The following is a 22837-nucleotide window of genomic DNA, read 5'->3' on the forward strand; positions in this document are numbered from 1 at the left end:
AAGAGATTTGTTCTTTTTAACCAATTTAATTAGCAATTCTAATTTAACGACGCCTTGTCATTATTAATGCCTATAAACAAACTGACCTCTACTAAGTATATCTTCATATATTGTAAATCGGCTACTCAAGAGCTATTTAAAAGCCCGATCACGATGCCGGCGATTGTATTATCATGATCTGCGTGACGTTCTGAACGTAACGTTCATTAAATCCCTCCAAAAACAATGATCGCATTCTCTTGTAAGGGAACTTTATATATATATATGTTAGTTTGTAAAAAAATATTGTATGATTTTTTTTTAAACAGCTTTAACTAACTTTAACTATTAGTTCAGGGTATATGTACTTCTACTATTATTAGAACAGGTAATAAATCATTCCATATTTCTAGATTGTTAAATGATTTTGAGGGTACATTAAGTATAGCTCAAATTGTTATGCACGTATATCTCATTGAAAGAGTCTGCAACTGTTGATTTTTAGTCATCTTAAACTGGTTTTTGCCTTGAGCTTGGGTTTTTTCAATACTCTTCGCTAAGGGAATAAAAATGTTGTCACGAAATGTGCATTTCCGTCCCCATAAAATTTTGCCATTTATGTATTCCAGATGTGCTTTAATAGCCTACCCATTTATCTAATAATATGTTTATAATTATATTACAACAATGTTAAAAATTTCTCTATTAAGTATTAAAAATGTATATTTGTATTGACTTTTTTAGAGAACAAATGTAATTTTTTTATAAATAACAAATTTTTAAGTTAACTACACGACAACTTCGTTTCAAACAGACTGTAGCTAAGATTAGTTAAGCAAAATCCCCAAATTGTTAATATTCTAGTTTGCTAGGGTATTTAATAGTCGACATACCCTCAGATAGTTGCTTGTTTTATGATCTTTTGGCTAAACGTCTATCGTCTTTTTTACCTGAAAAGTAATTCATGCTAATTATTTTGTCAACATTTCGAATATATTAACGAAAGGGATTTAAAAACTGGGATGAGTCTGTACCGTAGATTTATTACCCTAAAGTTTAAAAAGTGTGTTTAACATTTTTCAATACTACTACATTAATTTGTGTCAAATAGTGTTGGTCGAGATTATTTTTTCTAAAACAAAACTGCTAATCATTGACACTTTTATTACCGATTGTTTTTGTCGATTGTGCTGAGCAGGGTATTTTACTATCATGCTAGCTGATGGTCTGCAGAGGCTTGTTTGTATTTTTCCATCTAATGTACATAAAAAATCAATTTTGTGTTTTTATTTATCCTTCTCTGAAATAGATAATTATTGATTTAGCTAATCGAATTTGTTTGCGAACGTTAGTTTGTCCGACTTGACTCATAAAAAAGAAAGAAATATCATAGCATTGAAACCTGTATATGATATATTAAAAGAAATTGTATATATTTGCCGTTAGAAGAAATTAAGACGATCTTCTGTCGGTCCGTCGTATCACCCTTAATGAGGGAATAACTGAATATTTAAACAAAAACCCAAATACATATTCTTGAATACGATCAGCGGGTATTCTATAAAGATAAACAATGTATCTTTATAGGTGTATATATTCGAGATCAATGTTGTATGGGAATAAACATTATTTATTTTTAGTAGTAGATTCTCATCATAATATTGTCGATAAAGTCTTTGCATACTTCTGATGATTAATGTTATGTAAATGATTATCATAGGGTATATTTTAGTCTACTTATCTTGATTGCATGACTCTTACTTGTCATACTTGTCTCACACTACTTTTTGGACTTGTTTTGAGTTAAAGAGAAATCACAACAAGGCAAATCTGAACAATGCCAGACTTTGTACGCTTGTGTTGACGATCGACCAAGAAAAAAAATCCCCAATGCTGAGAACAGATTTTGCTATAAATACGAGACCTGAGCTTTAAAATACTGTGAGTTTCCGGCGATCAACGCGTTCGGTTTGTTGTGCATTCAAGTTTTATACCACAATGTCGAAATTATTTCAAATTTGCCTTCTGTCGCTGGCACTTGTTGTGCAGGTAGGTCGAAAACTGGATGATCACAAAATCTCTGTGAACAATATCTGAAATTAGGATTATTTTCATTAAAGTGTGTGCTCTCGGAGGAACCTGTAGAGGGATTGAATAATCATATTCGCGACCAGCTCCAGAAGTACGAAAAGTTCCTTGCCGCTGACGATGGGTCCCATAAGGAAGAACTGAAGAATCTGATCACAATCTACGAATCCGCCTTGAAGACCGAAAATTTCGATGAGAAACAACAAATTGTTAAGGAAGTTCCTTCGAAGTTCTCACCCGAGTTTGGAACCTTTGTCCAATCAAAATTGCAGGATGCCCAGCTAACTGAGGATATTACCGCTGCCATCGCCTTCTATAAGAACCTGAAGGGTGATGAATACAAGGCTGACATTGAGAAAGTCGTTGCTGAGCTTGACGGTTTCCTGAAACTGACCGATTTCGAGGCTAAGAAAGATGGTTTCCTTAACATCGAAAAGACCTTCCGTCCCGAATTTGTCAGCTTCCTGAAAAAGGACTCTTTGCCAAAGATCCACCACGATCTGCAGAGTGCCGTTGAGTTCTTCACCAAAGTCCTGGCCGATTCTGATGTTCAGTTTGCCACCGAAATCAAAGCCCTGAAGGCTCAAGCTGAAGGTGCCCTCGCCGAGGGAGTGTCCGTTGAGGATAAGCAGAAGGCCCTCTATGAAATCACAAATCCCGGAAACCCACCATTGACCGATTTCTTGCAAAAGAAATTTGTCGAAACTAACTAAATTATGATTTCATCTCTTTCTATCAATCATTATTAACGTTTATTCGCATCAATAATTGTAATAAACAAAAATACAAAAAACAAAACTTAACAGATATTTATTTCGGGGGGTTTTTGAACATGACACAATAATGAAAAAAATATTGAAATTTTTTTTTATTTTGGTTATATTATTCTTTGATTCTAATCAAATTTAATTATAATTGTTTAGATTTTTCGTTAAATAACCAAAAACAAAATAGATTATATATGCAAATAAGTAACCATTTAATAGTTTTTTTTATATATTGTTTTTATTAAAATACGATTTCTCTCGTCACTCTGTTTCTGATCCTCAGTTTATATTTAGTTAAACCTTTTTGCTACTTACGAATTACAGAGATTCAGCAACAGGTAAAATATATCAAAAACAGTGCAAATCTATCCAATGATCTGATATGGAATCTAACTACGAGCATATCAAACGATCATTTCCAAAAATACAGCTGGGAACCGTATATAAAAGGTAAGCATTGCACAACGATATAATAATTTACTGGCTATGTATTTATGATTATAGTATATACGATATTCAAATCTACGCTATTTGATTTTACGACATGAGTCTAAACGATATGGTTTTGTACGATATAAGTATTTACGATATCCGATATTTGTTTTTAGAATTAGCTAGTTTTAGTTACAAATAACTTTCATATTTTTCTCTTTATCAGACGATGCCGAGTGTGAACTGAACTGCAAACCGTTGGGAATGAAATACTTTGCCACTCTGAACGATACCGTTATTGATGGAACACCTTGCCAACGTCCGGCGGAATATTATCGATCCAAGTCCACTTATGCGAGCCGTGCTATGTGTGTCGACGGCATTTGCAAGGTGAATGTTAATAAAAATCAAAATGAACAATTACGAGTACCCGGACTAGCCAAAGATAAAGCTCGCTATCAATGTAAACCGCCCAAGTAGATACTACTAATACATAGTTCCATTAATTAACAAGTAAACCCAACTGTATACTCGTTCCATTAGTTTTTAGCATTGTTGCTTATTTTTTTCTCATAGCATGTAAATGCAAATGAATACAAGATAATCATTAGTTATTCGTAGTGTTCAGAGACAGAAATCAAAATACAATCTCAATTACAACAAACATGCATATATCTTCAATTCTGCTGTTCTTCATTAAGCTTTTTATACCCTGTGAACTGTTGCAAGTGGGTGATATAATTTATGGTAATGTATGTTACTATGTAACTAGCAATATTAGCAGTCTTCCAACTTATAAAGAATATATTTTCTTGATCTGCATCAATAGTAGATTCTGTGCATCTATTTTAATATGAAAACTACTCAACACTTGCGCCACCTAGTGGTCAGCTTGCAACTTTCAATGTTTTATGTTAGCTGTTAGTTGTCTAACAGGTATCTTCTAGTCTATCATTCACTATTGAAGCATTTAATCATATTCTTTTTCGATGGTGTAGGTAAATGTGTATGTATGTGTGTCACCCACATATATAGTCGTATACTCGATACTAAACTATCCACACATACTCTTCTAGGCATCGGGCAAAACAAGAGTGTCGATTGTGTGCACACACACATATACTATATATATATATTCGCACACACGCATACTAAGTTATGAAAACTCTTTAGAAATAAATGGATCGCTTTGCCGAATATTTAGTAAGCAACGCGAATCGAAGCACGCAACACACGACTATCCGTATCTTTTGGTAGAATCACACACGTCGCCGCACAACAATCAAAAAGATCAAACTAGTTCAAATATTTTGAGTGAATCGACAGGGGTTTTGAATAATTATTATACCCAATGGCTATGAGTACAGTCCTTTCAAAAATCTTTAATTGCAATATTTTGAACATATTGTTCGTTGAAAATAATCGTGTTTGTTTATTTTGTGATTATAATATAATAAATCTGTGTTTTGAGCAAAAATATATCTGTATAAGGGACAACAGTTACTTAAGACCTACTTTATGTTAATGCCGTCAAATTTACGACATTCGTCAACAATGTTTCTATAAAACTTTTACTGTCTATTTTTATTTTGCAATTTATTTTTTTTTGCATTGTAAAACACTTGAGAATTTCACTTGAATCTACATAGGCCTGCATTAGGCCTATATCTAATAATTATATGTATCTTTAATTTTTCAGTACGTCATGTACGAACATGCCAAAATTGAGAATGTCTTTAATTGGATCCATTTCCCACATTCAGTACGAAATGTAGGCAATTTTTTTTAATTTATTGAAATCAAAAACTACGTCAGATCTAACAGCATTTGTATTCTTTACATTAAGAAGATAGCATTAGCATTTCGTAATGCCAAAGATAATACATATATGTATATAATTTCTTAGTTTTATACTTAGTCATTGTAATGCCATGTTGATCTCTTGATTATATTTACAATATACATATGCTTTTAGTTTTATGGCTATTTTAATGAAATTGCTCCACTTGTGGGTCAATGTCTCTAGCCCCAATACGATTTCTATATCGCAAGTGTATTCAGATAGATCAAGCTGGTGACAGATGTTTTTTTTTTAATATTTTCTCTATATAAAGTTTTTTTCTGTCTACATAAAGTTGGTACTAAAATAGCTGATAGAAATGTTTGCTTTAAACTTACAATCTTAAACGATTACCAAGCTTATCAGAATTTAATTTATGACCATATACATAGCTACTGTTTTCAATTGCCTATTAGCACATTAATCTGTCACTTAAACAAATTACAATTTATAATTAGTTTGGATAGAACTAAGTCATTCAGTTGTAATCAGGAAATCTCTACTTTGTCAAGAGTTGAGTTAAGATCAGATTATTTAAACGTTTTGCTACTCGTACAATAGAAACATAAAAATTAATAGTGCGCATAAAAAATTCAGCACCTGGTCTTTTGCATACCCTTTATTTATAAAAAGAGGCTATCATATTTTATAATTTGTTTATTCAATTAAAAAATATCATTACAGTTTTAATTTCAATTTTAAAGATATTTTCATAATTTGAATTTAACTTATGTCACCAGTTCTTAGTTGACACTAAATAAATAAATTAAAAAATTATAATATTAAAAACTAATAAAAAAATTTAATAATATAAATATTTTAAAAATATAAATAATGATATGAAATTTCCAAGCTGAGTATAAGCTAGTCGAGCACTCTTATTTGTTATTATCTGGAAGCATGAATTAAGTGGTAAATAAAGTTTAAGTCTGACAGGAACTGACAGGCAAAGACAAGCAAGCAAACATGCACATATCGCAAACAACAAAGTATACAAATTGGTGGAAAGAAAGACAAGACATTGAAATTTAAATTTTGCAGATCACTGATTTTCAGATACTCTTTTTCGAAATTTCTGTAACATTTTATGCTAAACACGCTCTAAAGTATGCTACAGAAAGAAAATTGCTAATTTTCTATATGCTTTCCAAAATTAACTGGCTATTAGCTAATTATTTTTAAATAGAAATTAGTATACCCATTGCATTTGTGATAGAGGGTATAGGAAAGCACTTTAATCTTGAGCTGGTCACGTCGTAAACAACCAAGTGAAATGTGGCCATCGTAAATATGCAAAAGTGCGTCAAATGCTGCCGTTGCCTGTATGCCATTAAATAGGAATTATCTGTCGGCTCGTAATGGTGTTGTACAGACCGATGATAGTCGCACAGCACTCAACGATCGGCTATTTACGAGTCTATCACAGCTTCAGTTTATAACTTGCCATATAGCCAATTTGCACTTATCCCGGAAGCGTCTAAGGCTCGTGTACATAAAATTCAAGTTCAAATGAAACATTAACAATTCTGGCTTTATGTACTTATTTTTTTTTTTTTAATTCGGATTTTGGAATGCGATATCTTCTATCTTTACATATTGTATTTATATTTGCAGTATGCTAATTTATGAAACCAATCAATAAGTTCGATCAAGCAATAAACCATTAAGATTTAATAGGCCACACGATTTAGTACTTCAAATCATCTAGCATACTTTTTAACAATCTATTGCGATATGCCGTGGTTCTGGCATTTGACGTTAACGTGTCTGGTGAGTTAATTTCGTTATTTGCATTACAGATGGGCGCTTGCTTTAAATCATTTATCATGTCACGATCCACAGACAGTTCATTCATTTAGTCTATTATTTGTTTTGACAATATACAAAATGGTAACATTTTATTTTGTATCTTTTTTTGATTTTTTTTATTCCTAATTTTATTATGGTGCCTGAAAAAAGTTAAAAAAAAGTGGGTCTAAAAAATTAAAAAGTTAAAAATGTAATATTTGAGCATTTGTTTTTTAAAAATATTTCCTTGATTAAATGTATGTGCTGCAAAACGTAGGTATTTTATCTTAGTTTTGGTTTTTTATAGGTCCGGTTTGCTCTATAATGAATTCGATAAAAGATGTAGACTATTACCCCAAGGCGCTTCCTATTCTAGATTGTATGCTTTTTCTACTTCAAATTTTTTTAAATACATACAATCACGTACGTTTTCAGGCCGTGCTGAGCAGTGGCTCCATCAAGGGCTTATATGCAAATAGTGGATCTGTAAGCTGTGGTGGTTTGCTTTGCCGTCCAGTAACTGGAATCTTTACACGTGATCCATTGCCAGAGGATGCATACGTGCATGTAGCCACAATACCCGCTGGAGCATCGAATATATCCATAACTGAACTGAAAAATAGTGCAAATTTACTTGGTAAGCCATAATAACATAACTTCTAATAAGATTAATATTATTATTTTTTTAAATTTTAAATGACTTTTTAGTTAGGATGAAAATATTGAAACTTATTTTATGTTTTCGTTCGTACATCTATGTTTATATTTTAATGTAAAGGCTCCTTTAGTTAATTTGTAAATTTTGAATCTCATGTTTTTACTTTTAATCAACGCCTTTTATCGTTATATGTATAAAACTGAGACGTTTAATTTCACTTGTAAAAAATCATGTCAAACTGGACAAAAATGTTAACTTGTAAAGTTACTTGTCAAGGGTTTGTCTGACTCAAAACTTTCATAATTCAATCTGCATTAAAACTTATGCAAAGGTCCTTCTGTGAGCTTTTTGAAAACTAAAGATTAAAAATCTAAAATCTTTTAATCAAATTCTTATGACACTTTCGGGTCAAACGGAAACCGAAACCAATATTGATTCCTTTGGATTATAAAATTAAATAACTTTTTATTTGTAGTACTACGCACAAGCGAACAGAAAAGCATTTTTAATGGCGAGAATGAAATATCCGATAGTGGATCATATGAGGCTGTTGGAACCACTTTCGACTATCATCGCATCGATGGAGTTCAGCATGGAGAAGGCGTAACGGAATGGATTACAAGCACAGGTCCCATTAAAGATGCTGTTGAACTTTGGGTACCTGTTTTTAGAATAAATTTTAGAAAGTAAAACAATTACTTATATTTCGTACTTCTTACCACTTAGGTATATAGCAATATACTTAATCCGGGCATTAAATATGAGTACCTGCTTCCCATTGTCTCTGATTCTGAGGAGAATGAATTGTCCCTGGAGAGCAGTGATGGCTTCTTGAAAGCTGGCGCTGGAAGTGAGGATGGCAGCTCCGTAAGCAGCTCGCGTTCCGGACGTAGACGTAAATTCAATTGGAAGGTGGTTGGCTTCAGTGCCTGCACCAAATCCTGTGGAGGCGGCACCCAATCCCCAATTGTGCGTTGTGCCCGCGAGAATCCGGTGCGTTATTACTCCCAGCGTCGTTGCAGCCACTCGGAGAAACCTGTGCTTAATGAGAACCTGCTGCACTGCAACACACAGCCTTGTCCCGCCTACTGGCGGCAGGAGGAGTGGGGAGAATGCCGTTGTCAGCATGGCGAGTCAGTTCGTCGTCGAGAACTGAATTGTGTCCAAGAGCTGGCATCTGGCATTGTGATTCATGTCGATAAAGCCGCCTGCATGGAGGAACAGCCGCCCAGCGAGAAGCAATGCGAGTGTCCCAAAGATCGTCCTCGTAAATCTGGACGTTATCGAATGCATTTGCATTCGAATTCGAATTCACCAAATGGCACCCACATCAAACGTAATCGAGCTCAAAAGAGAGTGGGCGATGCCGTTTGGTTAATGTCCGAGTGGAATCAATATTGTTCGACGTCGTGTGGACCTGGCGTCCAGTATCGCACCATATTTTGTGACCGTCCCAAGACAAAAGCGGAGCGATGTGAGCCACGAGACATACCAGAGAATCGTCGGCCTTGTGAGCAAACAGCCTGCGAAGTGGGAGATTGGTTCACAGGTCCCTGGTCACCCTGTAGTGGCGATTGCTTCAACTTAACCCGAAGCCGACCCGTTTTATGCATTAAGAGTCAACTTATCACGGATGATGAAGAGTGTAATGCAGATTTGAAGCCGCAAGTAATGGAGAATTGCTCGCATGAAGAGATCGCTTACTGTGCTCCTCGCTGGCATTACTCGGAATGGTCAGAGGTGAGTCAACAGATACTACAAAATATTAAATAATTGGTTGGGTAAAAAAATAGTACTCTCTTAAAGTGGTTTTTATTTTGGTAAAAAAAATAATATAAATGATGATTATATGTGATTCTTATTTGTTTCACTCAAATATAATGATTATAGTCAAATATTTAATTACTTAAAATGGATCATTGTCATTGATGAAAATCCATAAGAATCAATATTTTTAAAAGCATGGCGTAAATGTAAAAATTAATTTTCCTTGTATTTATTCCTTGTCGTTAACATTTTTGTTTACAAAAATTGTAAATAATCCTCATTTGTGATTCTTGATTCATATTTAAGTAGATTCTTGTTTATTAATTATCTTTGTAGGCTTAAAAAGTTTGAGATAAATTAAAAACAATTGAGAAAAGAAAGTATTAAAAAATTAATTACTGTTCCATTTCTGTAGTGCACCAAATCCTGTGATGGTGGCACTCAAAGACGCAGCGTTAAATGTCTGGAGTACGATGAGAAACTGAATGCTCTACGCGAATCCAATAAATGCAGATACGCTCTAAGAGAACCGATCTACCGTAACTGTAACACCCAGAAGTGCGAAGGTAATACCCACCTGTATACAAGTATTTAAAAATTTTCTAATAACTAAAACTCTTCTAAGCAGATCTAACTAACGAACTGCTCCAAAACGATCAAGCTGCAGAATGCTCGGATCATTTTCCAAACTGCAAATGGGCTGTAGAAGCGAAGCTTTGCAGCTATGATTATTATCGGGATAATTGTTGTATTTCCTGCACAAAGCTCCATTAAATCGAATACAAAAAAAAAAATTAACGAGCTCTGTTCAACAAAGTTTAGCTTTATTTGTTGCGAAAAGAAAAAGAAGAAACGATAACAGTGATCTTAAAGCAAATTCTTAAATATATTCATAAATGTTCATTAGTTCATACATACATACATATGCATATATTTATATATTAAGCATAAACTTTTACCTAGCTGCAAATTCTCAGTGTGGATTCCAATTTAACATACGAGCGCATTTACATTTATTAATACGAGTACATACTATTTAAGTACTGAAATACATACGTAATAAAACTTAATAATAAATAAAAGCAATTGTACTAAAAATATCTCACATACGATAAATGTTGAACCTGATGTTGATTGAAGTGCCACAATTAAAGATATTATAAATTTTCACCTAACTCTATACATAATAAGTTTTAAATTACTGACATAATTAAAAAAGTTTAGGCGTGTATGAGATTTATGTTTAAAGTTTTACTTTTTTTCAAATATTTTTCTGCGATCATCTTAATAGTTTCCAATAAAAACCAGTCTATAAACAGATTCAACATACAATTTAATATTAATTCCTTAAAACTATGATACAAATACAAATTTTCATAGATATTTACTTCACAATAAATAGATATAGAATAAATATGCAGCACTTTTGCAAATATAATCCCAAGAGTAAACGATGCGTGATCTGGTTTAATAAGGTTTGTTTAAAGTGTCGGGAACAGTTCCCCAGAAAAGATACTGACCAAGTCTCAGAAGAATCGGCGAAGCGTCTTATAACTGCTGAAGAGTGTTACAGCTCAATAAGGAGAAGCGCCGAGTCCGAGCAAGTTAACAATTTCTTTCAAAATGACATTTGGTGGAAGGTGCCGATGGTTTTACTAATTTGTGGTTCCATTCTCGTAATATTGATGTCATTCTGTTTTATTTGCCAGAGAATTGTAAACAATCTACAGAAGCAAGTTCCTCCAAGTGTTGATATCGACGTTTGTGAAAGGGAATCTAATTTACCAAAGCGCCGCAATCAATGCTGTGAATCAGAACCAACAGATCGAATGAGTTCCTCAACATGCAGAACAAAACCAAGTAACCCCCAGAGGTCCCTATATTCTTAAGTGGTACCTCAATGACATTTTTCTTATCATCTTCATGAAATTGTTCAATAAAAAATAAAATAAATTAATTAAGAAGATAATAATACACGCACTGTAAAGAGTATTCACATACAATCACTGCGCAACACTGAAGACTGCAAACTCTCTACATAAATCGTGTCACCTTCGACTTGCCTGTTTTAAAAGAGAAATCGGAGTAAATCAAGTAACAAAAACTCAGATTACTTGCAGTTCGACTCTGTTACAGCACACACATACGTTTCACGTACTTGTATATGTGAGTATTCTAAAGAGCTTAAGCCGCCATTCTCGGAGAGCGTTCCAGAAAGAGAGCGCTTCAAAGAGCACATGCTATAGCTCCATGAAGATTACTTATTTACACCCTAAAGAACTTTACCCGTGACGTATGCACTGGACCTTATAAATGCACACAATGATTGCTAGATTAAAATAATATATTTCTAAAGTTAATAAAATTTAAAAATATTTATATTAAAATTCTCAATGTGGCAGAAATGAGAAATGTCTAAGTGCATACTTGCACATATGAATTTAAATAATTGGCATTCTCTTGTGACGTCACTTGCATCTCTCTCTTGTGTGGGAATAAGTAACCTGCGCAGGGCAACAAATACTTCTCTTAGCTGCGCGCTCAGTGGACGACGCGCTTAAGCCCTCAAATCGACAATGCGAGTACGCTTTGAAATATTCACGCGTCTGGTTGTTGCTGACGGTGCCTGATATTCATACAATTAATTACATTAAAACATTTTATTTCCCCTTATCGTAATTTGAGTACACAGTAGATGCGTAGAAAAGCAAGAAATACGACTTGAACGCACTTAGTTTAACAATAGCAACTACATCAAGTTGCAATGTCTAGCAAAATTCACATTTGTCTAGTATTGTGCTATATTCTCGGTTTTGTCCTACAAAAGGTCGAACTGCGAAATCTTGGAGACGTTTCGAAACCAGATGAAGGAGCACAATGCGGTTATCCGGTGAGTGATTGATATCTAAAAGCAAAATAGATAACAGCAAAAAATGCATTGCACATATCGACACATACGAAGTTGAAAAAAAAGTACATGTATATGCCGGTCAAACGAGCCAACATTTAAAATTTTCTTGTTCTCTTTATACTTGGTATATACAAGCGAGCGCTTGATTGATTGAACCTATGACTCTGCCGGTTTCGTCTTATCAGCAATATAATATAAGATAGCGTTAAACTAAGTTGAGAAAAGCTGCTCTTTAATTATTTGACCGACTTATCACTGATCAAGAATATACATTAAACATATGTATACAAAATATAAATATTATATTTATTATTGGAGTCGTTTTTGTTGAAAGTATCAAATTACGCCAATTTTGTGTTTATTTGTTTATTTTTCTAAATTATTTCTGACTAATATTGATAAGCAGTATAAAAGAGTGAGCTGCAGTTCAGTATTACACATTAAAAAAAAATGTTTGTCATAAAAATAATACTCATTAGTTACAAATAAAATTAAAGTGGTAACCGATTCGACACTATGATCAAGATTATTTATATATGTATTCTTAATAAGAGCATGCTCAATTATCTCAATCAAGTATCAACCGGCTTTTATAACTAATGCTGAGTAAGATTGATCAGCAGTATAAAGAACCAACAATAAATAGAACCTTCAAAATTTTGCAAAGATCATGCTTGTTATAAAAAGAATAATAATTATGAATTTTATAAGTAATTCCCATTCCAAAAAGAAATTATTTTCTTGTTTGAATTTGTATATTAAAAAGTTGTAACTTAGTAATCATATTTGAAAAAAAAAAATCTTTTTGCAGAGCTGTCATCCAACGAAGCCAAATATGCTGAATGTGCATCTTATAGCCCATACCCATGACGATGTTGGATGGTTAAAAACTGTCGACCAATACTATTATGGAAGTGAGACCCTTATACAGAAGGCTGGTGTGCAGTATATAATTGATTCGGTGGTGGAGTCCTTGTTAAAGGATCCTGAGAAACGATTCATCTATGTGGAGTCGGCGTTTTTCTTCAAATGGTGGAAGGAACAGACAAAGGAGCAACAGGATAATGTCAAAATGTTGGTGAATCAGGGACGACTGGAGTTCATTGGAGGAGCCTGGAGCATGAATGATGAGGCAACAACTCATTATCAAAGCGTTATTGATCAATTTGCTTGGGGATTGAGGTAATAAATATAATTATGGGTGTTTAAAAAAACATTAATCAAAGAAAATAATTAAAAGGCGTTTGAATGATACTTTTGGAGAATGTGGAAGACCAAAGATTGGTTGGCAGATTGATCCGTTTGGACATTCCCGAGAGATGGCTTCCATGTTTGCCCAAATGGGTTTCGATGGTCTGTTCTTTGGTCGGTTAGATTATCAAGATAAGGACGAACGTTTGATGACACAGAAGGCCGAAATGATATGGCATGGTTCAGATAATCTGGGTAACTTTGTCATGCTTCGATTTCACATAATTTCAAAATAATTAACATATATTTTTTCAGGTGAAAAGTCGGATTTGTTTACTGGAGCTCTATATAATCAATATCAAGCACCGAGTGGATTCTGTTTCGATATTCTATGCGCCGATCAACCCATTATCGATGGCAAACATAGTCCCGATAACAATGTGAAGGAGAAGGTAAGTGAACAGATCTATTTAAATCATTTCCTTTATGGTCTATCCTATATCGTATCATTTAATTTTTGTCTTTGTCTTTGTTTTGTCTTACCCCCAATTTCATATCTGGAACTACATCAGGTTGATAAGTTTTTGGATTACGTTAAGACTCAAAGCACATATTATCGTACGAACAATATCATCATAACAATGGGTGGCGATTTTACTTATCAAGCTGCTCAAGTTTATTACAAGAATCTCGACAAATTAATACGGTAAATGTTCTACACGTGTTTCCTCATTTAATTTTATTTTCCCCCAACTGTTAACGAAAGCCTCTTAACTCATTTAATTTGGTTCATAAATCCAGTTAACCCTAATCATAAGATAATAACTAATAAGAATAAATGTAGTACTGTAAAAATTTATATAGAAAAATCTAAATCTCGATTTTCGCAGATGCCATTTTCAGCTACCTACTTTAATTTTCCTTTTTTTTTTAAGACCAATCCAGCTAATTAAATTGATTTTAATAAAATATGAACTCTTGTTTGATTCAGCATCATAATCAGAAAATTCAATTTATTCCTATCAATGTCCATTTTTTTCTTACTTAACCGATTTCTTTGCGAAATGTTAACTTTATCATTATTTGTCCTCTTTTTTGATTCTGACAAAAATTAAAAAAATAGACAAATCAATTTTTTTTCTCGACTTTACATTTTGATATAAGACTCGATTCAAAGTTTTGATTTACATCACTAGATAAACACTTTTTTTGTGTATAGATTGATGCGTTTTTTGAATTTGTCATTAAAATGGCAAAAGGTTACCGAACTCCTAACGTACTTATTACAATGGGTGAGGATTTCCATTACCAAAATGCTGATATGTGGTATAAGAATCTGGATAAACTAATTAAGTGAGTAGAGACAGAGGCTTTCCTTAACACAGTAAGGCAGCTAATAAATGAGACAGAGAGAGAACTTAAAAAAATTCCTCCTATATCATTTGACTTTAGGTATGCGAATGAACGCCAGGCAAATGGTTCAAACATAAACCTGTTGTACTCGACACCATCGTGTTATTTGAAGTCCCTACATGATGCTGGCATCTCGTGGCCTACAAAGAGCGATGACTTCTTTCCCTATGCCTCCGATCCTCACGCTTATTGGACCGGTTACTTTACATCGCGACCAACTCTAAAGCGTTTCGAGCGAGATGGCAATCATTTCCTGCAAGTCTGCAAGCAACTAAGTGCTCTGGCCCCAAAGCGATTTCCCGAGTTTGATCCCCATTTGAATTTTATGCGTGAAACGATGGGAATAATGCAGCATCACGATGCGGTTACAGGAACGGAGAAGCAAAAGTTGCCCTGGATTATGCCAAGCGATTGAGTGTCGGCATTCGTGCTTGCTCTACAAATATAAGATCCGTGCTGAATCAATTGTCATCCAAGCAATTCTCTCAGGAGTCAGGCCGAAATTATCCCTTGGAACTTAAAACTTGCTCTCTTTTAAATATTACCAGTTGTAGCATTTCGGAAGATAACGATCGATTTGCCGTAACACTTTACAATCCACTAGCTCATACCACCAATGAACATGTAAGAATCCCCGTTCCAGGTTACAAATACCTTGTCATCGATCAGACAGGTAAGAACACGATATCTTATGCGAATTCTAAATAATTTTGTAACACTTAACTAATCTATAACCAAATAAATTTAAATAATATTTAAAGAAAATATAAAAGATAACTAGGGGAATAATTTTAAAAAAACATTTCACTTTTAATTATTTAAAAAAATCTAGTTATTTCATATTAGGACAAAATGCTTTGGTTTTTATCATTTTTTTTCATCATTATAATAAAGACGGTCAAAGTTTATATTTTATATTATCACGAAAAAGACCTGACCTTCTTTTGCAATATACTTGATTTTATTATCTTACTAAAAGTAAAATTTTTGCTTGATTTATAATGAAATAGTTTTTATTTCGGTCTTTTCTAATTTTTGGTTTTTCTATTTTTGTCTAATTTAAATTTTAAAGCCTTTCCACGATTTTGTTATTCGTAGATCATCGGGAAACAGAATTTCCTATATAATTAATTTATTATTATCATTTTTATTTTCTAGGGCAAAGTTTGCCAACTCAAGTGGTTCCCGTGCCGTCTGCTGTGTCTTCCATTAAACAAAGAAATTCGAGAGCTACCTATGAACTTATTTTCTTGGCCTCCAATTTACCAGCCGTTGGCTATAAGACCTATTATATTGAGAAATCAAATAGCGATACTGTTAAAATTAGGCCTGTTTCTGCGCCAAAGAAAACATCGAGCAATACTGTTATTGGATACAAAGTAATTAACAATATAAAATATATCATATTTATTAATAATATCATGTATTATTTACCTTTACAGAAGCTCAAATTAACATTTGATACAAATGGTTTCCTTTCACAAGTCACAGCCGATGGCATGACAAGAATGGTTTCCCAGGAATTCTTATACTATGAAGGTGCTATTGGGGACAATAAGGAATTCCTTAATCGTTCATCAGGCGCTTACATATTTCGTCCCAAGGACAACAAATTGCATTTTGCCACCGATCATGCATCCATTACGGTGTTTAAGGGTCCTTTGGTCCATGAGGTGCATCAGCAATTTAACGAGTGGATTAGCCAAGTAGTGCGCATCTATAAGGAGAGCCACCACGCCGAGTTTGAGTGGTTGGTGGGTCCCATTCCCATAGATGATAAGGTTGGCAAAGAAGTGATTACTCGCTTCACTTCTGACATTAAATCAGATGGAATATTCTACACCGATTCCAATGGTAGGCAATAGTATCTTTGATATATGGAGTGTCTATAAATTTATTTTGTATACAGGTCGTGAAATGTTGAAACGCCAGCGAAATCATCGCGAAACTTGGAATCTAAAACTGCATGAAAGTGTTGCCGGCAACTATTATCCGGTTACCACGAAAATCGCCCTGGAGGACCCAACGGCTCGTATGGCAATCCTAACTGACAGAGCTCAGGGTGGCAGCTCCATGCGGGATGGCGCCTTGGAGTTGATGGTTCATCGTCGCTTGCTACACGATGACGCATTTGGTGTCGACGAAGCTCTCAATGAAACTGAATACGGTACAGGTTTAATTGCCAGAGGTAAACATCATCTATTTGTGGGTGAATCCCTCCTTCGTCCGGATGTCTCCTTAAAGGCAATGGAACGCTTATTGCAGCTGGAGACTCTGTTGCCTTCTTGGAAGTTCTTTAGCAACATGAGCGCCTACAGCGACAAAGAATGGCTTGCTTCCTTTACGAATAGCGTGAGTATACTCTATACTTTTAACTGGAAAAATTTCTATTCTAATCAAATTATACTATTTTTTACAGTATTCTGGCATTGCATTGACCCTACCGAAATATGTGCACTTGCTCAGCTTAGAGCCATGGCATGAGAACGAACTTCTCGTGCGATTTGAACACATCCTGGAGAAAAATGATGATTATCACGATTCGCAGTACGTTCAATTCAATGTTGAAGATGTACTCGGTGGCTTTAAGATTGTGAACATGCGGGAAACAACTCTGGATGGAAATGCCTGGTTAGATGAGCATCGACGTATGGAGTTTGTTCCAGATCCCGAGGATGAGAGTTACAATACTTATGGCATATTCTCAAAGCCTTCGAAGAGCGTTCATCTGCTGGACGCATCTAAACCTATGTTGGGCGTTAAGTACGCAAAAGAGGCCTTGGAAACTGGGGAGTTGGGTGCCGAAAGTAATCGGATTAAACGTAATGCTCGCACTGGACATTTTACTTTACACAGAAACCGGGGTAGACAAATCGAAATGGAGAGTACCGATAACTTAAAAGTCAATCTACCAGCAAGAGAAAATGATAAATATCTAATCGAGCTGAGCCCCATGGAAATTCGCACTTTTGTCATTTATCTTAAGTAATGATTGTGTTTGAGTATAACTGTTGTCTCTTACATCAAATTCTCTTTGAATATTATCAACAATACTTAACTTTAAATATATACTTTTGAAATACGTATATTGCATAATTATATACAAAACTGTGTTAATTAATCGAATTTACAATTATTAAAACGTCTATTTTATTCTGAGTTGTATATTATATATATACATTATACAAGAGTTTATACATTTAACAATGGTCTTTCCTCAAGTTTAACTGCCAATTATCCGGATCCATTGTGGCCCAACTTGGCAGATCTGTACTATACTCCCAGTCAACACCCTAAAATTAGAAATAATTGCCTTAGTCTCTTAAGTTCAAAAGATAAGAGTTTTAAGAACCAACTTGATATTTCCACGCATGCAGATACATCACAAGATCTGCGGTGTTTGGGTCACGATAGTTCATTTTGCATTCTAAGCAATGCGGATCTGTTGTTACTTTGCTGGGATCAAAGCCACAATCGGGGGATTCATAGCCAGTTTGGGCAGAAACCGTTTTCTGAAAATATAAATGCGTTAAATTATAATTAAGCTAGGTAAGGAAACAGTAATCTATACTTTTACCTGAAGACCAGGGCTTTTTATGGTTTCAGTTGTCACTGTAGAAACGTTGCTTGATATTTTGCTGGTAGATGGACTATCTATAGTACCTTCATTGGCAATCTTGAGTGTTAGAGCTTCGTTGCTATCAATGCCCAACCAATTTTCAGCATTGTGTATGGCTATCAAATCGTTTATCAATTGATCATCTGTTTTTCCGCCAATATCGCCGCCGCGTCCTTTTAAAGGACCAAACACCTCGTGATTATACAAGGGATCGTTCACAATTGGATATCCTAAGAAAAAAAACTTTAAGTTAGTAATATATCAAGTTATGGTTTAAAATATTGACTTACCTAAGTATTGTAAATGCACTCTGATTTGATGCATCCTCCCTGTCAAGGGTTTACATTGCACGATACTATATTTACCAGTTTGTGATATTCTTTTGAATGTTGTTTTACAATCTTTGCCTTTCGGCGACACCTTGCAAACGCCAATCTTATAGCTTACGACTTCAATCGGCTCATTGCACTCAATTATGCCACTGAAATTAAGATTATAAAAATATAGCTTAAGATACTCTCTACGCCTCTTTATGGACTGCTTACTCGGGAAATTCTCCTTCGACACAGCAGACATATTCCTTTTGAACTTGTCTATTTCGTATCTGTTGCTCCATTTGACGAGCCTTTTCCGAAGTGCGGCCAAACATCAAAATACCAGAAGTCAAACGATCTATCCGATGTATGGTACGCAAATTCTTAAGATTAAACTCCTTGGCGAGTATAAAGATCATCGTATTGTGCCTGTATCGACCACATGGATGTACCTAAAACGTTTTAAACCAAATTAGAATTGCTATTAATTTAAATCATAAATAACTTACTGGAATTGAGGCCGGTTTGTTAACAACTAGAATTTCCTCATCCATGTGTATGATCTCAATGGGCTGTGAAGTAACTGGAACTTCGTGTCTGTAAAAGGACACAAAGTATTTTGAATTTATTATTTAATTAACTATTTAATTGGCATACCTGTGTACCGTATTGGCCAAAAGATCATTGTGCTTTAACTTGTAGTCAACTGGTACCTTTTCATTGTTTACTAGCAATGTTCCCGCCTCGATGCTCCGTTTGTATTCCTCGGCAGGATGTGCTCGAAACTCACGAGAGAAGACATCCAAAATCTTCTGACCTACCCAGCGACCCTTAGTAAACGTTGTGAATGTAAAAAAATAAGGGTAAACCTTTCGCAAACCTTCAGTTTGCGTTTGATAATGCTGCTCTATATAAAGTGAAATTAGTATTTACCATTTTCCGTATAATACGATGTTTCTTCGAATCTTTCCTCGCTGAAACCAGGTCGAGTTACTTTCAAATCTTTCGTTTCCAATTTTGATTTCTTCGATTTAACAGTTTCATCAGCTTGGGGCGCCTTTCGCTTTTCTGGTAATGTCATGGGAGATTCCTCGGCAATCGTCGCTAACTAAAAGAAAAATTAACATTTTCAAGTTCTTATCAAGAATGTAGGTTCAAGGAACTTGACAAACACGCTTAGAACTAAAAGGCTCTAACAAATAAGCAGAAGAAGAAAAAAGAATAGAAAGGAAAGTCGTATAACTGCAGGAAAAGTAATAGACGGTTGTAACAAACCCAAATTGTCATCATAAAACAGTGGTCCGCATTCGTATCTTAGAGGAAGGCGGACACAATCACGTTTGCTCAGCACAGCACAGTCGCTACCCAAAAGGAATGCCGTGGGCATACTTACTGGCCATGCCACGTGGAGCAGGAGCAGTAGGAGTGTGAGTAGGAACTGCATTCAAAACAATGAACAAGGAGAAGCTTGAATAATAAAAGTGTGCACCAATACATTCACAGATTTGACATCCTCTATTTTAATGTGAAGACTCATTCCTTATTTCAATAGCCCAACGACGACGAACGACAAGTCACAGTGTACTGTCGTCACACACACTGCGAGAAATAGAGACATTGAGATATCTCTCTATGTACGTGTACTTATTGTGGCAACTTTAAATGCAAGTGACACAATAGGCGCATAATGGAAGACAAAAACATTTGGAGCAATTTACTTTTAAGGAGCAGCAACGATACCTACTTAAAAACAGGAGCCACTGTTGCCACCACTGATAATTGCGGAAGCGCCAGGTTGCGCCAACTTGACAAGGAGCAGCTCGTCAGCAAACAATAAGGAACGACACATAAGAACGCTCAACGAGACGAAGATTACACGACTAGGAGATGCCCTGCACTTGCTTTAACTAAATCATTTCTATTTTAATTCTTAAGCTCTTTACAGTACGGTCTTAAGCATATATTCTAACAATTTCTAAATTTCTAAATTTTTCACATAAAAATATATTTATTTCTAACTTTGTTATAACACCTGCTCGACCTGTAAGCCAGCTTTATTTTGATAAACATATATTATTTAATCGTACTATAATTACTAAAAATACTTAACTCTTCAGATTAATTGTTAGTAAGATAATCTTAATTAAAATTTTAAAAATATCTCAAAAATATAATTGTACCTTTCATACCCATTTAAATGTTTAGTATTTACACAGAATATAACAAGAAGCGACAAAAGCACCCTTCAAATGTGCAGAAAGGAAAAGCAAAATGAGAAATAATTATGCCAAATCCGCGGTTAAAATATGAAGGTAAACGAGACGTCCAACTGAAAGCCATGAGCTCGTGTTCTCTAGTCAGCGTGCAGCTAAAACAAATGTTAGTTATACTAAACTCCTTGTTGCGGTAGACAAATGAGTATGAGTTTATTTAGTAGCGGTTAACATAAGCTACGTGCTTAGTCCTCACAAGGATATAGATATATATTCAGGCTGCGTGACAAACGACGACAAACAACAGCCTGACCACACAAACAAACTCTGAGAATCTTCAACTTTTAAATGCCTCATCTTAAATTCTATCTGTTCAGAGATACGGAAATACATACATATGTACGTGCCAAATGCCTCAACTAAAATATTTCCCGTATTAGTGACAAGCGGAAACAAATCTTATACGAAATTCATAACGCATTGATCCGATTTTGGCTAAAAAAAATAAATAAAACGAAACTTTTGTAGAATGTACATATAAATGAAAAAATGGCGTATTTAGGATGTTTCAGTTAGAGATACCAATTTTGAACAACGAGATACCCTACAAGTAATATTGTAATGCCAGTTAATCTTTCTATATGCAGATATGCACGTTAGTAGATAAAGTATAGGGTTTACATCATATTTGTATAGATTAGAAAACTAGAATAAAAGAAATTGTAATTAGTTTTTGCTATTTATTCTTTAACAATGACATTCAGTGCAGAGTTCATCTCAGGGGAATTGAACTATTATATTAATTGATGAGCTTTACGTTTATCTATTCACACATTTAGACAAAAGAAATCTAGGATAAAGGAGAAAGCAAAAAAAAAATGATAATTTAATAGCTGTTCCCTTAATTATAAAAATATTGCAATACTTTAAACTTTTAATTAACAAAACGTGGCCAAAGAGAAGATGAAAAGTAATGGCAAAGGTTCTAAGATTAAATATAGTTAAAAAAGAAGTATTCTTAAATATTTAGTTAATCTCAAAATTAAGAAATATGTATTCTTAAGGGATGTTATTTTAAATGAAACTTTTGTTAAACTCACTTGACTACCGGAAGCTTCATTAGCCTCATAGGTCCATACACAGTTAAAGGGCTTTGTCTGCTCTGACTTGGCTTTAACATCTGCGTTATTTGCAGCGCTAGTCTCTGCCGCAGCCTTGGTCTCGGCCGCAGTCGCAGTGGAGGCGCCGCCGGCACTTGTAGCGGCGACATTTGTGCAGTCGACGTCAGCTCGGAACAGGAATATGTTCTCAACGTCCACCGTGTCGTCGCCGTGTTGCGTTTGCACATGGCGCAAGGCCTTAGGTAAAGTCATATTTGGCCAACACAGAAAGGATTTATCAAAACTTTTCACTTTGATTGGCGCGTTTAGCAAGCGTCTTGTAATAAAACAATTATACCACTGCAAACAAAAACAAAAACCATCAACACGTGTGCGCCAGCAACAAAAGCGAATAAGTGAATGAATAACTAAACAGCGGCTGAATCTGCAAACACTGCTTAAATTGAGAACTTGCCAGGCGTAATGTATTCTCAGCAAACCGCAAATACTTCATAAAGTATTTTAATTTTAATATTTATTAAATAACTAAAATTAGTGCCACTCTCGCGATTCCGACAACATCGGTTCGATTAATTTGATGAGCGCGCTCTGCAATCTAGGTTATCGAACTGCATGTATCGGTTCTTTAGTTCATAAAGTTCAATTTGCATACCTTGTAAGCAAAAACTGCGGGTTGGGTATATCACTTTCATTATTAATTGCAGTCTGATTATAAACATTTTAAATTACCAGTATC

The 22837-nt window shown here is 34.6% G+C and overlaps 4 protein-coding genes across 6 annotated transcripts; 3 read left to right on the forward strand and 1 right to left on the reverse strand.

Annotated features, from left to right (window-relative positions):
- The first annotated feature begins 1925 nt into the window (after positions 1 to 1925).
- LOC117780563 lies at positions 1926 to 2865 on the forward strand. Its single transcript, XM_034617136.1, has 2 exons — positions 1926 to 2028; positions 2100 to 2865. Exons 1-2 carry the CDS (start codon positions 1978 to 1980, stop codon positions 2778 to 2780), a joined length of 732 nt encoding a protein of 243 aa, XP_034473027.1. The 5' UTR covers positions 1926 to 1977; the 3' UTR covers positions 2781 to 2865.
- Positions 2866 to 4481: 1616 nt separating this feature from the next.
- On the forward strand, positions 4482 to 10491 carry LOC117780561 (thrombospondin type-1 domain-containing protein 4-like). The gene is made up of 7 exons (XM_034617132.1): positions 4482 to 4627; positions 6721 to 6876; positions 7330 to 7531; positions 8028 to 8209; positions 8279 to 9292; positions 9735 to 9885; positions 9948 to 10491. Exons 2-7 carry the CDS (start codon positions 6841 to 6843, stop codon positions 10091 to 10093), a joined length of 1731 nt encoding a protein of 576 aa, XP_034473023.1. The 5' UTR covers positions 4482 to 4627; positions 6721 to 6840; the 3' UTR covers positions 10094 to 10491.
- A 1415-nt stretch (positions 10492 to 11906) lies between these two features.
- On the forward strand, positions 11907 to 17933 carry LOC117780071 (lysosomal alpha-mannosidase). The gene is given in 11 exon segments (XM_034616461.1): positions 11907 to 12209; positions 13042 to 13412; positions 13471 to 13676; positions 13737 to 13873; positions 13994 to 14127; positions 14874 to 15214; positions 15217 to 15507; positions 15993 to 16213; positions 16277 to 16688; positions 16744 to 17186; positions 17254 to 17933. Coding segments are annotated over 11 exon segments (3252 nt in total). The 5' UTR covers positions 11907 to 12083; the 3' UTR covers positions 17824 to 17933.
- Positions 17934 to 17951: 18 nt separating this feature from the next.
- Positions 17952 to 22643, reverse strand: LOC117780072 (RNA pseudouridylate synthase domain-containing protein 2). 3 transcript variants are annotated; one of them, XM_034616462.1, is made up of 10 exons: positions 22556 to 22634; positions 22081 to 22440; positions 19701 to 19875; positions 19425 to 19647; positions 19277 to 19364; positions 18999 to 19219; positions 18744 to 18934; positions 18412 to 18683; positions 18191 to 18346; positions 17952 to 18127 (listed from the first exon to the last, which is right to left on the reverse strand). In XM_034616462.1, the coding sequence occupies exons 1-10, from the start codon at positions 22592 to 22594 to the stop codon at positions 18035 to 18037; spliced, it is 1818 nt and encodes a 605-aa protein (XP_034472353.1). In that variant the 5' UTR covers positions 22595 to 22634; the 3' UTR covers positions 17952 to 18034. The 3 variants fall into 3 exon arrangements, with proteins under 3 accessions (XP_034472353.1, XP_034472354.1, XP_034472356.1); XM_034616463.1 differs by lacking the exon at positions 22556 to 22634 and having other exon boundaries at positions 22081 to 22452; XM_034616465.1 differs by lacking the exons at positions 17952 to 18127; positions 18191 to 18346; positions 18412 to 18683; positions 18744 to 18934 and having other exon boundaries at positions 18995 to 19219; positions 22556 to 22643.
- Between the last annotated feature and the right edge of the window lie 194 nt (positions 22644 to 22837).

The sequence above is a fragment of the Drosophila innubila genome, assembly GCF_004354385.1.
Source record: "Drosophila innubila isolate TH190305 chromosome 2L unlocalized genomic scaffold, UK_Dinn_1.0 4_B_2L, whole genome shotgun sequence".
Classification (NCBI taxonomy): domain Eukaryota; kingdom Metazoa; phylum Arthropoda; class Insecta; order Diptera; family Drosophilidae; genus Drosophila; species Drosophila innubila.